The following is a 16,287-nucleotide window of genomic DNA, read 5'->3' as shown; positions in this document are numbered from 1 at the left end:
AAATTGCTGGGGTCAAATTGACCCCAAGCATAATAGATGTGAGTAAAATTTGAACATAATAGGAGGGGTAATGACACAGGACTGTCACCATATCCCCTTTGTCTTCTGACGCCTTAAGCACGGCCTCTTTTCTGTTCGGGTAACTTCTGACAGTTAACATGTGGTCTACTCTTGTTATCAGTCACAGCACAGCGCCATTATGTCCTTTTTTAGATGCGCGCGCGTGTTTGTGTGTGTGTGTCTGTGTGTATGTGTCTGTGTGTGTGTGTGTGTGTGTGTGTGTCTCTGTGTGTGTGTGTGTGTGTATGTCTGTGTGTGTGTGTGTGTGTGTGTCTGTGTGTGTGTGAAACAGCGGACAGCTACTTCAGTACCATTACATTTGTTTTCTGCACTTATTCTGCTGTGGGTCGTTGTCTTATCGCATAATATCTCAACTTGAAATGCGCGTATGGATGACGATTAAACCAAGACGGCATGTAATGGGCGTGTTTTAGGGTAATAAACCCATGGGAAGGTGTGTCCAAACTTCTGACTGGTACTGTATTTAAACCTTTGTGTTTTTCTAACACGTTGTTCGTGTCGTGTTCACGCTGTTTTGCTGCAGTAGTCCAGTCTGCTCTGGAGTTTTCCTGGTTGTCCGCAGTCGTAAGTAAAGAATCCTTCCTTTGAATCTGAATGTTTTGAGTCGTGCATTTGGGTTCAGCTATAGCCGCCGCGTTACACATACAATGTCTACGTGTAGAACAACCCTCCTTTCACAGTGTAGCTTTGTCATTATCGGGTATTGAGTAGATTGACATAATTTGTTTTGCTTCATATTAAATTACTTTTCCTAATTTAATGGGGACAACTGTGTAATCACGAAATTAACATGATGATATATTTTCAATGTCCTGTACACATGCTGTACGCATAGGTGTCCTTTGGCTTGAAAAGAGTGCCCTTCTGCATTTTTTGGGAACTTCACAATAGGGCCGCAAGGCCCGACTGAATGTGGCAATTTGATAAAGGCCTGATTGAATTTAAGATTATTGCTCTGTACATGAGCTGGCTCTGAGTAATCCAACAATCTCAGCAAAAAATCGAAATCTGTATTCATGGATTCTGCCTCACTCTCCATCTCAATATCCGCCCTTGTTGGCATCCTGTCCTGACTTTCTGTGTCGTCTCTCCTTTCCCTGTTTTCCAAGTCTGTTCTGTTCTCATCTGGGTCTGGCTCTGGCTCTTTGACTTTGTCTGCAGTTGATGTACTTGGCTCATTATATATTATATATTATTGTTTTTACCATTATCACTACTCTAACAAGGCCCACTAGAAGCAGTGGTATGTTATTTTCTGTTCTGCTCAGGCAAGATCTTTGAAAGGATCTCTAAAATAGCCTATACTTTTTTTAAGATCACAATTATTTAGCTTATGGCTCTTTATCCCTGTACTTTCTAGCATGGTCCTTCATCTCATATTTGGTGATCACCACTTAGGTCTACCTGTCCTTTGTGTCTCCTGGTCTGGTCTGGAGGCTTGTGGTTGCTCCTCATCTTAAATGTAATGTAATTATAATGAATTGCCATTAGTAGGCTTAAGTATTAATCTGAAAATATGAGCCTGTTTCACATTAATTAATTAGCCTACACATTGTCATCTTTATCACAATGCAATGTCTCTGTCTCACCTGCTGGTTTGTAACCAACTCTGCAAACATGTGCTCCCCTTTGCTGCCTCCTTTAGCTGCTTCTCTCTCTTCTGAATCCTTCTCTTTTCCATGGGCATTCTACTCTCTACCGCACTCAACACTTAACAACACCCAAAACAGTGATAGAATTTAGGCATTTAACCATTTTGAATGAAATAGTTCATGTGATGAACTACTTCCATCATTTCTTCTTCTTGTTAAAACGAAATGTTGGAAACTAACCATCAGCAGACATGTAGCTTAGTTGTCCTACCAAAAAATTAGCATGTGATAACGGGCTGGTTGTCTGGCAGGCAAGCTAGCTGCCTGATTCTTTAGGCTAACGGTGTCAAACTGAGCATTGCATTTCATATAACTTGATGATTGTAGGTTTCTTTCATTCAGAGCATGATCTGATTGGCCAGTTATGTGGGTGAGAGACAAGGGTGTTGCTGTGGTTTTTATGTTCTATAAGATCTTCTTTTTAACAGAGGCTTTCTTCTCTCTGACACAACAATTGGTGTTGAAATGACTATGTTCATCTTAGATAAAAACACACTGCTCAGGATAAAGTATACCAGTCAAGAAAATGAATCTGATGGTAAGAGATATCTTTTCCATCTCTTTGTTTATGAATATTTCTGTGCTATGAATGTCATTTTTTGAGAAGTTCTTTCTTTACTTTTACATTTTTCTACATGGTAGATAACACTTTTTTTTGTTTAGTACATCATTCCATATGTGTTCTTTCATAGTTTAAATGTCTTCAGTATTAATCTACAATGTAGAAAATAATAAAAGTAAAGAAAACACTTTAAAAATGAAAGGTGTGTCCACATTTTTGACTGGTACTGTATATATATATATATATATATATATATATGTATGCAGACTTTATTATTCATACAGACAAACTGCGGAACTACAACAGCTCCACTTACTTTTACTTTGCAGTATGGCCATATTAGCAGTAGTTCCCATTTTGGGCAACCTGTACTGGGCTGAAAAGTGAAACCACAAGGGATCCACACTTTGGATCCCATAAGGGAACTGAACCCTTTTAGATCTACAGATGGGCCTTCTTTTGTCTGCACCAGTTAATCCAAGTTTGCCCACAGGCTGCACAGTTAAACACATTGGATAATTTCCCGTACATTCCTGTGGCCCCAGAATGAGTTAGTGCAGGTTGGGTCTGTGTGGGATGTGTTCATGTTTGGTGTAGTCTACTCTGGCAACAAAAACTAATAGAGGGTTCTTGGCCACCATTTTGTGTCATGCTTCTTCACAGTTTTCCTGTTAATGCTCAAGCTTGCAAAATGGCTGATGTTAAATGCATGTAGAAATAACGCCAAGGGTGTTGCCTGATTAGGCCCCCTGGTCTACTCTCACCACAGGAAACATACAGCTGTCATGCCTTAATCTGTGTGCTGTCAGCTCAGCAACTGAGACACCTGTTTTAGACACGGACTCTTCAACTATTTATCCATGTCGAGATTACTCTAAATAAATGTGCTGTGCTATGAAGTGCATTTTTGATGTGATTTTGATGTGAGTGGTTGGAGTTTGTGACAGGTGTTTTATATGATGTAATTAGGCTATAGAAGTGAGTGCGGTCACAGTGAGGTAACTGCTTTTAATCATTAACAAACACACATGGAAAACAAAACCTGCAAACTAATGTTGAACAGATTTGGACAATGTACAGTTTGAGCGGGGATGCTCATCGCGAAACATGTTTGACATCTGACCAGTCCGTGTGCATGTGGGGAAGGTGTGTGTGTTGACGTGAAGGAGTGCCTTCTTTTAAGTGGACAGTTCTGTGTGTGATTGTGCCAACACTGAGAAGCACACTGAAGTTGCATTGCTTTATTTCTTTTACAACTTGCTTCTCCGTAAATCTGAAAACTGTTAATCCATTACTAAACCTCTTACAGCACCAGAGTTTTTTTTCTTTGTATTGCTGAACTATTTAGAGCTCTGTGTGATTGTATTTACATCATAATTGGAATTGGAATTGCAGCAATTTCCATACATAGTCCCTGCATTTCAATACAACTGCAGTGTTATGTCATCGTGTCAAATAAAACTCAATGCCATACACACACACACAAACAAAGGTATGTAGGTGAAATTGGTACCAGCCTCACATCGGAGTACAAGACTATGTAGGTACCTTACCCTGTGAGCAGGCGCCGGGTAAATGTGGGTGCAATTGTGTGTAAATTGTGATACCGTTTTAGCGAGGGCCCCCAAGACACACTGGTGCTGTCCTTGCAACAGCAACAATATGTTGGTAATCTCACCAGATTGGACAGGCATCAACCATTCAACACAAGGTCAGATCAATTAAGTTGAACACCTAGGGGGCGCCACACAAAGTGTAGTATCCACCACGGTGGTCAAAATAAAGATAATCCACAAATCAGTCTCATTAAAAATAACAGTCTCATAAAATATATACAACTATCAATTTGGAACTCTGAATTATAATTAAATTGATATCTACAAACAAAGTTCCCTTATTAATAGCAAGGTTGAAGGTCATTAGAATTCTGAATAGATGAGGTTGGCAACGTCTATTCTTGTGTAACATTAAATAGACCAGCGTATATATTCAAAGTATTTATTTACACAATGATAAGAAATAACACACAATATGTAATCTAGCTAAATGTAACTAACTAATGAATTGAAGGAGTGTGGGGATGTGTAAGAGAGAGGGAGTGTGTGTGTGTGTGAGCTTGTGGGCTCGGGATTGCGCTGTTAGGAGCGCGCCAGAAGAAATGTGTGTGTGTTCCTTTGTCCGATCACGGCAGTTCCACGTGCATGTGTGTGCACGTTCATGAACATACATGTGATGGGGGCAAGGACGAGCCTATGTGCCGGGCGAAGTTCGAGTGTGTGGCTATGTGAAGGCCAATGTATATTTTATCGTGTGTGGTTACGGTGCCATGTTAGAAAAAGGAAATGGTTAGTGATGCATGCAAGACCCTGTGTGTCTGATAAGCAATCCTAACAATAACCCTTAGAAGGTGTGGCGAAGCCAACTACCAACTAACCATGAAAATATATTAATAGTTACGTTCGGTAAACAAAACAGATGAAACACATGAACAATGACATGTAAACAGTCTTATGCTTAGCCAGGTTGTGAGTAAGCTATGATAGCTAAATGCCCAGTTAATTTACCAGTCCTTTGGAAAAAGGAGCCTATGTGCCGGGCGAAGTTCGAGTATTCCCTTCGCGTGTGTGGCTATGTAAAGGCCAATGTATATTTTATCGTGTGTGGTTACGGTGCCATGTTAGAAAAAGGAAATGGTTAGTGATGCATGCAATACCCTGTGTGTTTGATAAGCAATCCTAACAATAACCCTTAGAAGGTGTGGCGAAGCCAACTACCAACTAACCATGAAAATATATAAATAGTTATGTTCAGTAAACAAAACAGATGAAACACATGAACAATGACATGTAAACAGTCTTATGCTTAGCCAGGTTGTGAGTAAGCTACGATAGCTAAATACCCAGTTAATTTACCAGTCCTTTGGAAAAAGGAGCCTATGTGCCGGGCTAAGTTCGAGTATTCCCTTTGCGTGTGTGGCTATGTAAAGGCCAATGTATATTTTATCGTGTGTGGTTACGGTGCCATGTTAGAAAAAGGAAATGGTTAGTGATGCATGCAATACCCTGTGTGTCTGATAAGCAATCCTAACAATAACCCTTAGAAGGTGTGGCGAAGCAAACTACCAACTAACCATGAAAATATATAAATAGTTACGTTCAGTAAACAAAACAGATGAAACACATGAACAATGACATGTAAACAGTCTTATGCTTAGCCAGGTTGTGAGTAAGCTACGATAGCTAAATACCCAGTTAATTTACCAGTCCTTTGGAAAAAGGAGCCTATGTGCCGGGCTAAGTTCGAGTATTCCCTTTGCGTGTGTGGCTATGTAAAGGCCAATGTATATTTTATCGTGTGTGGTTACGGTGCCATGTTAGAAAAAGGAAATGGTTAGTGATGCATGCAATACCCTGTGTGTCTGATAAGCAATCCTAACAATAACCCTTAGAAGGTGTGGCGAAGCAAACTACCAACTAACCATGAAAATATATAAATAGTTACGTTCAGTAAACAAAACAGATGAAACACATGAACAATGACATGTAAACAGTCTTATGCTTAGCCAGGTTGTGAGTAAGCTACGATAGCTAAATACCCAGTTAATTTACCAGTCCTTTGGAAAAAGGGGTTGTGCTGGCGGATCCGATGTTTATGAGGCAGAGAAGAGATGAAGATGTTCGTAGATGGAGAAAGTTGTCCTTGCTGTGATGTCGTCGGTGTTACACTGCAGTTTAGGTTGGAGGATTCGATCGCTCGTTCCGTGCAGGTCTCTGCGATTTATGTTGTCATGCTTTTTCCCGTTGCAGAGTTAGCTAGATATTGTTAGCTGCTTTCGCTAAACTTAGTTTGTCTCAATCAGAATCAGAGGTTTACACCTACCTGGAATTTGTTCTGATGTATAGGTGCATACAGTAAACATAAAAACATACAAACACAGTAAGTACTACACATAACATAAAACATAACATAAAACATAAAAACACAGTAAGTACTACACAAACACAATAAGTACTACAATTCAATACAAAAAGCAGGGCAGGAGTGCAAAAGTGGATGTGCAATGTGCAGTGTGCAATGTAGTGTGTGTTAACATAACACAGGCTTGAGGTGTGGGGGCGGGATGAGAGTCCACGTCAGGTGGCCTTGTTACTAAGGCCAACGGCAGCCGGGAAGAAGCTGGTTTTGTGGCGTGAGGTTTTGGTCCTGATGGACCGCAGCCTCCTGCCGGAGGGAAGGACCTCGAAGAGGTTGTGACCCGGGTGTGAGGGATCGGCCACAATCTTACCTGCCCGCCTCAGGGTCCTAGAGGTGAACAGGTCCTGTAGAGATGGCAGATTGCAGCCAATCACCTTCTCGGCGGAACGGATGATACGCTGCAGTCTGCCTTTGTCATTGGCAGTGGCAGCAGCGTACCAGATGGTGATGGAGGAGGTGAGGATGGACTCGATGATGCAGGTGTAGAAGTGCACCATCATTGTCTTTGGCAGGTTGAACTTCTTCAGCTGCCGCAGAAAGTACATCCTCTGTTGAGCTCTTTTGGTGAGGGAGCTGATGTTCAGCCCCCACTTGAGGTCCTGGGAGATGATGGTGCCCAGGAAGCGGAAGGACTCCGCAGTGTCGACTGGGGAGTCACTCAGGGTGATGGGGGTGGGTGGGGCTGGGTTCCTTCTGAAGTCTACGACCATCTCCACTGTCTTCAGAGCATTTAGCTCTAGGTTGTTCTGCCCACACCAGGTCACCAGATGGTCAATCTCCCACCTGTAAGCGGACTCATCCCCCCCAGAGATGAGCCCAATGAGGGTGGTGTCGTCCGCGAACTTAAGGAGTTTGACGGACTGGTGACTGGAGGTGCAGCTGTTGGTATACAGGGAGAAGAGTAGAGGGGAAAGAACGCAGCCCTGAGGGGAACCGGTGCTTATAGTCCTGGAGTCAGAGACATGCTTCCCCAGCCTCACGCAATTAGCAGTTTGTTGACTAATGAGAAGTCTTAGGCGTTTGTCGGCCGTAAGACAGAAGTGAAAGTGATCTCTTTGTTGTGCGAGAACAAAGAGAGAAGGTTGACGGTGGAAGGAGAGAGATGCTGCAGGCGATGCCTGAGGTGAGAGGAAAGGTGTGTTCCTGGCGATGCCAGCAGAGAGAGAGAGGTCACATCTGGGAAGACATGGCTATTGTCCAAGCTCAGGGGGCGTGGTTAAAGTTGCATCAGGTTACATTTTACAGTGGGCTGAAGTCTTACGTAGGTTCCGGATGAAACCATACGCAAGTTACTGATTAAAGTCAAACACAATGGACGAATTCCAGGTGTACCTACAATTGCCTTATTGCTGGATATTTGTTCAGCATATTAAACAATCCAGCCAGCCAGCTGCCAGTGGTTTTATATAGACTTCTGCTAACCCTGCCTGCTGTTTACAATAATTTACTTGAATTTGGTAGTAAGAACAATCAGCTAAGTGTCCCCCAGGAGACAGAAACAAATAATGATCGTAGGTGAGTTACTGAATCTACCATATAGGATAATGCTAAACCAGTGTGCTCTACAGTCTGAAATGTGTTTATGTCAAAGAAACGTGTGCGAATAATACCCATATCCAAATCACATTTATTATTAGTAATCACATTTTAAGAAATAAAAACACCAACACTAAGATCAATAACAATAATCAATTAAATGAGAGACACTTATTGTGTGGACTTCCATCTCCTTTCCATCTTTGTGGTGTCTGTGTGTCTGTCTGTCTGTGTGCCTGTGTGCCTGTCTGCCTGTCTGCCTGTGTGTCTGTCAGTGTTGTGCATGAACGCATTCAAAAGAACGCATTCATTGAACATGTTCATTTTTATGAGAACGATGAACTGAACGCAACTTAAATGACAAATAATGAATTTGAACGGTGAACACGTTCATATTATCTGAGGTCTAGCTAAAACGTTACGGCATGTTTTCCTTCTACTGAATCGAATGCTTGCACCATGTCATTGCTAAGTACTGTAACAGGTTGCAGGGTGGGCAGTGCAGTAAACTGAGGAAACAGTTGGCAGGGGAGGTTAAAAGACGGTTTTAATTCAGAAAACGCAACATAAATAGGTACAACTGGGGTATCTCTTCCCACAAACATAAAAGTCAAACTCCAACACAAACAGGTACAATCAAGGGTTCTCTTCAAACAGAGGCAAAGGGAGGTTCTTCACACCCAACTCAAAGTCCACCACAAAATGTTCCTTGTCCCTCTTCCTTCAGGGTTGTACAATAAACATAAACTTCCGGTTACTTTCCTTGTCGGTTCTCAGTTCGTCTGTCCAGGTCCTTTCCGGCTTGGGGCTATCCTTCCCCTTGTGATGTTACAAATGACACCGGGGCTTCGAATCGTATGTCGCGAAAGTGAAGCACTTCCAGACGGAGCGCGTATCGAGGCTTGTATCGTTTTGCCGAAATTACGTCACTGGTGACGTCCGAAGCCTCGTTTGAATCAAGTGCTTCACCAAGTGGTTCGTTGGTTCACTTCTGGCGGGAAGCTTCGATTATAAAATGTCCCAATTCCCATCTCGTATTCGTGGGTGTTGTCAGTGGTTGGAGACGTAGCGATAGTTGGAGATTTAGCGATAGTTGGAGATTTAGTGATAGTTGGAGATTTAGCAGTAGTTGGAGATTTAGCAGTAGTTGGAGATTTAGATTGTTTGCTGTTGTTAGTAGTATAGATTATTTGAGATACAGTTATGGAGCCAGTTAGGAAGAGAAAGTTGCACAAAGCACTTTCGCCCCCTTTTCACTGCCCTGCACTTTCACTGACCAGTTGTCCAAAAGCACTCTCACTACTCTTGGTTTTACAAAAGTACTGACCAGTATTCCAAAAGTACTGACCAGTATTCCAAAAGCACTTTAACTACCCTCTGTTCCAACAGCATACAGAAGAGAGTAAAGATAATTAGCAGGCGTTTTTATCCAAAGCATCGGATTAAAATGTGCTTTTGACGGGAATCAAAGCTGACTTAACCCGCACCTTAGGCAACATCGCTAACCGTTGTGTCACCATAGAATCCTTATATCAATATGTCAAACAATTATTAGAAGAAAGATTAGAAAAAGAAAGCCTAAGTTGAAAACGAAATTTTAATTAATCGAGGGACGTTTTTTTCACCACACGTTTGTGTGCATATTATTTTAGTAGGTCTTGCGCACCACAACACATTGAACAAATTCACGGTCCCGAGAAAATCTTTCCTACACCGTATTTTTATTGACCAGCAGGTGTCACTAGAGACCGAACGAAGCTTCGAGTAGTGAACCTTTTTTCAACACGTCTGGCTGGAAAGCTTCGAAGGTTCATGAAGCTTCATTTCACCATCACTACCTTCCCCCTTCCGGTTGCGGCTTAGCAAGCGCTTCAGCAAGCACTTCAGCAAGCGTTTCAGCAAGCGTTTCACACGCACGTTAAGTGCTCTCATTTCTCTCTCGTGGCTCTCTCCCACACAACAGGCACCACCTGTCTTAAACGCTCCTTCAATCAGGTGCCTTAAGCACCAACACCTGGTTGGGTCCTGCTGCATTCTGGGAGATGTAGTGCAAATGCCAGCCATCTTGTGGTGTGGCAGCCAGAACTCCACAGGAACACCACACCCCTCTGCTAGCTGGCCCATCATGATGCCACAGTACCCGTATCATTTCCACGATGTACCCTAAACTAAACCAACTAACTCGACTTCGCACTACGTTACCCATGACTCATTGCACACACATGTATACCAAACAATTAACGTATTCCAAGACAACAGCTCTCAGTCTCATATAAAAATGGCAAGTAAAAGAGAAAACAGAGACGCAGACTCAGCGGGTACATCCGATGCACCTTATTATTATGTGCGGGATTTTTACACACTGTCTGATAAAGTTTCCGACAGTACAAATCTCACCTTTCCGTGCAAATTATGTCCTCCTGAAAAATTTGCAATAATTAAAAAAAAAAACATTTATTTTAGGAAATGATGCATATGAAGTGCAGTTTATGGCAAGGGGTAGTGATGGATAAAGTTTTCTTTAAAAAACAAGTTGTCTTTCATTCTCACGTCCCACCTTAAAACTATGAAATGAATTGAACTATGAACTAGTTCAGAATTTAAATGGTCGTGAACGTGAACTATTCATGTTTACTTGTATGAACTGAACTTTGAACTAGTTCATGAGAGGTGTGAACTTGCACAACACTGGTGTCTGTGTGTCTGTGTGCCTGTGTCTCTGTGTCTCTGTGTGTCTGTGTGCCTGTGTGTCTGTCTGCCTGTGTGCCTTATCTGACCTTATTTAACTGTAAAGGGAAGGGAAGGGAGTAACTGTAATTTTTAAAGTCCTTATCTGACACTGTAAAGAAGAGAGTAACTGGTAAGCTGTCTACCAGGAATCAGGTCTACCAGGATAGATTAAGTGTGTCTGTGGATGAAATTATTGTCTTACCGATACACTCCAACTATTGTATTCTGTGTTTATTTGCTTCCGTCCAGTCGGGCTGCTGAACAAACCTCCACAATGAGCCGAATCTCAGATGTGTTGATAAAGAAGCTGGACCGTCTTGACGCGGACAGCTTCAAAAGGTTCAAGAACTACCTTGAACGCGATGGCAAAATCCCCACCCAGAAGTTGGAGAAGGCTGCAGTATACGATGTAGTGGCCATGATGGTGCAGGCCTACTGTGAGAGCAACTGTGGCAGTGTCGTGTCGGACATCTTGAGGAAGATGGACAAAAACCAGTTGGCCTTGGAAGTGGATAAGGAACTGCCATCAGGCAAGTTACTCAGCACAGCGCCATTATGTCCTTTTTTAGTGCGTGCGTGTGTTTGTCAACAAAGAGAAGCTGAAGACAAACACACTGGATTAAGGATTGGACAACATGGGTACATTTTTCCAGGGTCATGTATAAGATGTACAAATACATGTACAAACAATGTTATTCAATTTGAAAGCCTTCAGAGAGGGAAAGAAACACATATGCACCTATGTACACACACACACAGAGAGACATACAGAGACACAGGGAGATCCAATAGATGGTATACTTCTGCCTTTAAAGCCGCATTATAGAGTTTTGGTCTAAAACAAGCTAGCTCCCTAAAAATATGCAAAACATTACACACACTTACAGCAGCCCGGCTGGCATTGATAGAAGCTTATTAACATGCTAATTTCCATCTTTTGGGTGACGTAGTAAGCATTTTTGCAGCATGTTCCAACCTGGATTACATTGGGATTGGCATTGGGAACGCAGGTTTGTTTTTCTGTGCTTCCCACGACCATATATCATCAAAATACATTTTTGAAGGTTTGCAGAAAAGTAGTTGCATTTAAAAATGTACCTCAAAGTGTCAAATAGTTATAAGGTAATGGTTACAGTAGTATTCCAAGGTGTAGTGTCCAAGGTAACAGTTACCAGTGGGCACAGAGCTAGTCAGTGAGTAAACTCACTCCCAGACCTGAACAGACATGTTAGCAACAGACAGACACTAGCATGAGCTTTTCAGTGAGAAAACTCACTCCCAGAGGACCTCAACAGACATGTTAGCAACAGACAGACACTAGCATGAGCTATTCAGGGAGGAAACTCACTCCCAGAGGACCTCAACAGACATGTTAGCAACAGACAGACACTAGCATGCATGGGTCTAATGCTGTCTTTGCTTGCGTGTCCACCTCCTGTTCCCAAAGGTGCAGGAATGTGTTTCTCATAAGGCAGGTTACATTAGATCTTTGCTCTACCAGACTAGGTCCAAAATGTCCAAATGCATTTTGGTAAAAGAAAAAAATATGTTAATGTACAACGTACCTAGGGTTAAAAGATTTATGAACTACAATATATTTCTTTTGCTGCATTCTTAGGTGACATGGCACAGAGACAAATGGAGGAGACACGAGCCATTAACGAGAAGCCAAACAGGAAGCGGAGTCACTCTCCAACACCGGGGTACGCTAGCAGAGAAAGCTGAGAACAGGGGCACAGTCTGTAGACATTCAGTCCAATAAACGGTGTTATACATGTATTGATATGTATTTATTTTAATCTTTATTACTATTATTTCTTATTATTTATTGATGTATTACTATTTTGTACTGCATTTCATTATTTATCACATAGCCTCCCATAATAGCCTTTAGTTGAGAAACATAACACTCACTGTTTTAAACATTTGTCAATATTTTTTTTTAATTAACTGATTCATTCATTTATTTATTCATTAATTTCTGCTATGTACAGATTCTAAACAAAGCATAGTAAGACAGGAGAAAAACTGCATATTGCACCACCAATGCTGCTAGTGCTAATGGCACCATCAGTGCTGCTAACGCTAATGCCGCCAAATAGTGTCCGGATGACGTAATATTGGCTTTCGAACGACTCTTGAGTGACAGTTGCTATACCAACGATAGCATTACGTCACCCGGACACTTTTTGTAAGTCACAGACTTTCGCTGCATTAAATACTATTTGCCATGACAGCACCATCTATGCTGCTAATGCTTATTGCACCATCAGTGCTGGTAATGCTAATTGCACCATCAGTGTTACTAACGCTAACGCATCAGTGTTATTAATTCTAAATTCACAATCAGTGTTGCTAATGCTAATTGAAAATGTACTTACTTTTCAACAGAGAGCCTGAGCCATGGAATAAATCTGGTGAGATACAATTAAAAGTTTGGAATCTATATTTTATGTTTATATACCAGCCATAACCTTAAAGTAACACTATGGAGTTTCTGGAGCCGCCAGGTAGGGGGCTACTTTCTGCTAGACTATTCAGTAATGTATTTGCTGTCTTGCTTTGTCCAGTGTTGCACTTGCTTGATGTTTGACTGTGTTAGGAAAGTTGTTGTCAAGCTAGCCAACATAGCTATCACAATAACATTACAAAGAAGCCGACGCGAGAGCACTTAGAACGTGCATCATTGTCCAAACGTGTTATAACAAGCTTGCTAACATCGCTAACGAGATGTCTTGCGGCTAAACTTAGCAAAACCTGTTGAAATTTGCTTACTTTGTTTATGACAAACTAGCGAGTCAACCACTTTCCTAACACAGTCAAACATCAAGCAAGTGCAACACAAGACAAAGCAAGACAGCAAATAAGTTACATATACATATACATATAGGGCCGTGCCACGTCTAGACAGGTAGAGCGGAAGTGGCAAACACATTTTTTAACCACGTTAATGCGATGGAGAGCCTTTGTTTGAGTTAATTTAATCACTCTATATTTTAAGACACCCGTTGTCCGGATTATTCCGCTCTCAGAAGCGGCCGCTGAAAAGCTGCCATTACACTAGGATCTAACCTGAGGGATTAGATTACATTCTTAACCTGTTTGTGAACTGTACTTATTGCTACAGGTCAGAGAGTACAGTTGTTTGTTTGTTTAATTATTTGTTTGATTGTTTGCGAGTAGCTGGTCCTGTAGGACATGTTGTACTAGTAGGTGGTCTCCCGTTAACCGCTATTCATTCTCAGAAAATAGCATAAATGAATGAGTGAAAATAGCACAAATGAATGAGTGAAAATAGCACAAATGAATGAGTGAAAATAGCACAAATGCACGAGTGAGGGCTACATAGCTTGCAGGTCGCTCTGAGGAGGCTACTATAAGTGGAAATGTTTAATATGCCCTTTATTTCAATCCTAGTTTAGAGGTGTGATGCGTTATGTATAGTAGCACAGATATCAATCCAGACATGTAAGGCTAATCAAATTTAGATAGATAGATGAATGCCTAGCAATCAAGCCCCATTCTACGTGACCCCAACTAGCGCAAGATACTATGCGATTTGTCACAGACAGTCTAGATACCGGAATAGACAATGGGATTGGTCACATACAGTCCAGATACCGTAATTGCTAGTGCAGTGCTATTTTGAATGTGCTACCGCTTGCACTGCGAAAACAAATCTTGGGGGCATAAACACTATTTCAGCAATGTAGGAGGTGCGTACATTCAGCCGTCACTACAGCCTTGGTAACATCACATCAGAAGACAAAACACAAAGCTCCTTATGCACCCCCATAGGTCCAGGCCTCTTATGCACCCCTATAGGTCCAGGCCTACACACATCTATGCTTGTTTTTTTCCTAGAAGTGGACTACTTTCTCTCATAATGGATAACAATGTTTTTTTTTGTTTTTGTTTTTTGTTTTAAATAGAAATAAACATGATCAGTGAACAAATCAAGACAGGATTAAAGAGAACAGAAAACATGTTTGAAGGTACAGAAGACAGAAAAAAGAAGACAAAAAATCTCCATGAGATCTACACAGAGCTGTACATCACAGATGGAGTGAGCGATGACGTGAAAACTCAACATGAGGTTCGACAAATGGAGATACAGTCCCGAAGGGAAAGCTCTACACAAGATGCCATCGACTGCAATGACATTTTCAAACCATCACCGGAACCAGGAGAACCAATCAGAACAGTCATGACTAAAGGGATTGCTGGCATTGGGAAGAGCGTGACCGTGCAGAAGTTCATTCTGGACTGGAGAGAAGGAAGAGCCAATCAAGATGTCGATTTCATCTTCATGCTGCCTTTCCGTAAACTGAATGTCTACATCAGTGACAGGTACAGTCTGTACACACTTCTCCGCAAGATTCACCCCAAACTACCAGACATCCACAACATCCACAACATTGAGCTGTTTGACAAAGCCAAGATATTATTCATCATAGATGGTCTAGACGAGAGTAAACTTCGCCTAGAGTTTAATGAGGGGGAGACTTTGTCACAAATAACGGAGACCTCGTCAGTGGACATGCTGATCGTCAACCTACTGAAGGGGAATCTACTGCCGTCGGCCTCCATTTGGGTCACGTCCCGTCCGGCAGCAGCACACCAGATTCCCCGGGATTATATCGATCGGTGGACGGAGATCCATGGTTTCAATGATAAACAGAAGAATGACTACCTCATGAACAAAATCAAGAATAAAATCGAAGCTGGCAGTATCGTGAAACAGATTATGGATTCCAGGAGCCTCTACATCATGTGCCGCATACCTGTATTCTGCTGGATTTTAGCCACTGTGCTGAATGAGATGGATACCAGGGACAAGGGAGACATCCCAAAAACACTGACTGCATTTTTTTCTTATTTCATCCTGATTCAGCTTACGAGGAACGAGCAGAAGAATGAGAATCAAGAACAAAAAGATACCACGGAGGTACTAAAGACCAACAAAGACGTGATCCTGAAACTTGCGGAGTTGGCATACAGACAGCTGGAAAAGGAAAATATACTCTTTTCAGAGGAGGACCTGAAAGAGTGCAAAATTGACCCCCACCAAGTCCTGGAGAAATCAGGCATGTGCACAGTAGTCTTTGCCTCGCACGATGTGATCCTCAGGAAGAAGCTCTACAGCTTTGTGCACCTGTGCGTTCAGGAGTTTCTGGCAGCTCTGTTTGTGTTTCATTCATTCTCCTCCAGCAACTTTGAGGTGCTGAAGTCCTTCGCCATGGAAGGGAAGCAGCTGCACGACTTGCTGAAGAGCGCTGTGAGGAGGTCCCTGCAGAGCCAGAAAGGACACCTGGACCTTTTCCTCCGCTTCCTTCTAGGCATCTCACTGGAGCCCAACCAGAAGCTTTTTGAAGGGCTACTCACACCCATGCAGAAAAGCTCAGAGAGCGTCAAGATGGCAGTCCAGTACATCAAGGAGACCATCAAGACACACGGCCAGTCAACAGAAAGATGCATGAATCTTCTGCTCTGCCTGCTGGAGCTGAAGGACTGCTCCCTGCATGAAGAAGTCCAAGCATACGTGCAGTCAGGGGAACTGCTTTCTCCTGCTGTGTGCTCAACTCTGGCCTACATGATGCTGGTGTCTGAGGATACGCAGGACGAGTTTGACCTGATGAAGTTCAAAACAACAAATAAGGGGAGAATGAGGCTGGTTATTGCTGTCAGGAACTGCAAAAAGGGCCGGTGAGTGACCGTGCTATAGTGATCTGATTATAAAAGAGTTGTATT

At 42.2% G+C, this 16,287-nt stretch overlaps 1 protein-coding gene across 1 annotated transcript; it reads left to right on the top strand.

Annotated features, from left to right (window-relative positions):
* Positions 1-343: 343 nt before the first annotated feature.
* Positions 344-16,281, top strand: LOC116219235 (NLR family CARD domain-containing protein 3-like). The gene is made up of 5 exons (XM_031562367.2): positions 344-645; positions 10,786-11,066; positions 12,155-12,239; positions 12,928-12,953; positions 14,469-16,281. Exons 2-5 carry the CDS (start codon positions 10,811-10,813, stop codon positions 16,244-16,246), a joined length of 2,145 nt encoding a protein of 714 aa, XP_031418227.1. The 5' UTR covers positions 344-645; positions 10,786-10,810; the 3' UTR covers positions 16,247-16,281.
* Positions 16,282-16,287: the final 6 nt, after the last annotated feature.

Source organism: Clupea harengus, chromosome 24, assembly GCF_900700415.2.
Source record: "Clupea harengus chromosome 24, Ch_v2.0.2, whole genome shotgun sequence".
In the NCBI taxonomy this organism is placed as follows: Eukaryota; Metazoa; Chordata; class Actinopteri; order Clupeiformes; family Clupeidae; genus Clupea; species Clupea harengus.
The sequence above is the reverse complement of the archived record's forward strand: the minus strand, read 5'-3'. Positions and strand labels throughout refer to the sequence as shown.

What these genes read in the sequence shown, in the direction of transcription:
- LOC116219235 (XM_031562367.2), top strand. Translation starts at nt 10,811, where the DNA reads ATGAGCCGAATCTCAGATGTGTTGATAAAGAAGCTGGACCGTCTTGAC. An exon ending in AGTCACTCTCCAACACCGGG is followed by an intron (nt 12,240 to 12,927) that starts GTACGCTAGCAG and finishes ACTTTTCAACAG; the next exon opens with AGAGCCTGAGCCATGGAATA. An exon ending in TGAGCCATGGAATAAATCTG is followed by an intron (nt 12,954 to 14,468) that starts GTGAGATACAAT and finishes TGTTTTAAATAG; the next exon opens with AAATAAACATGATCAGTGAA.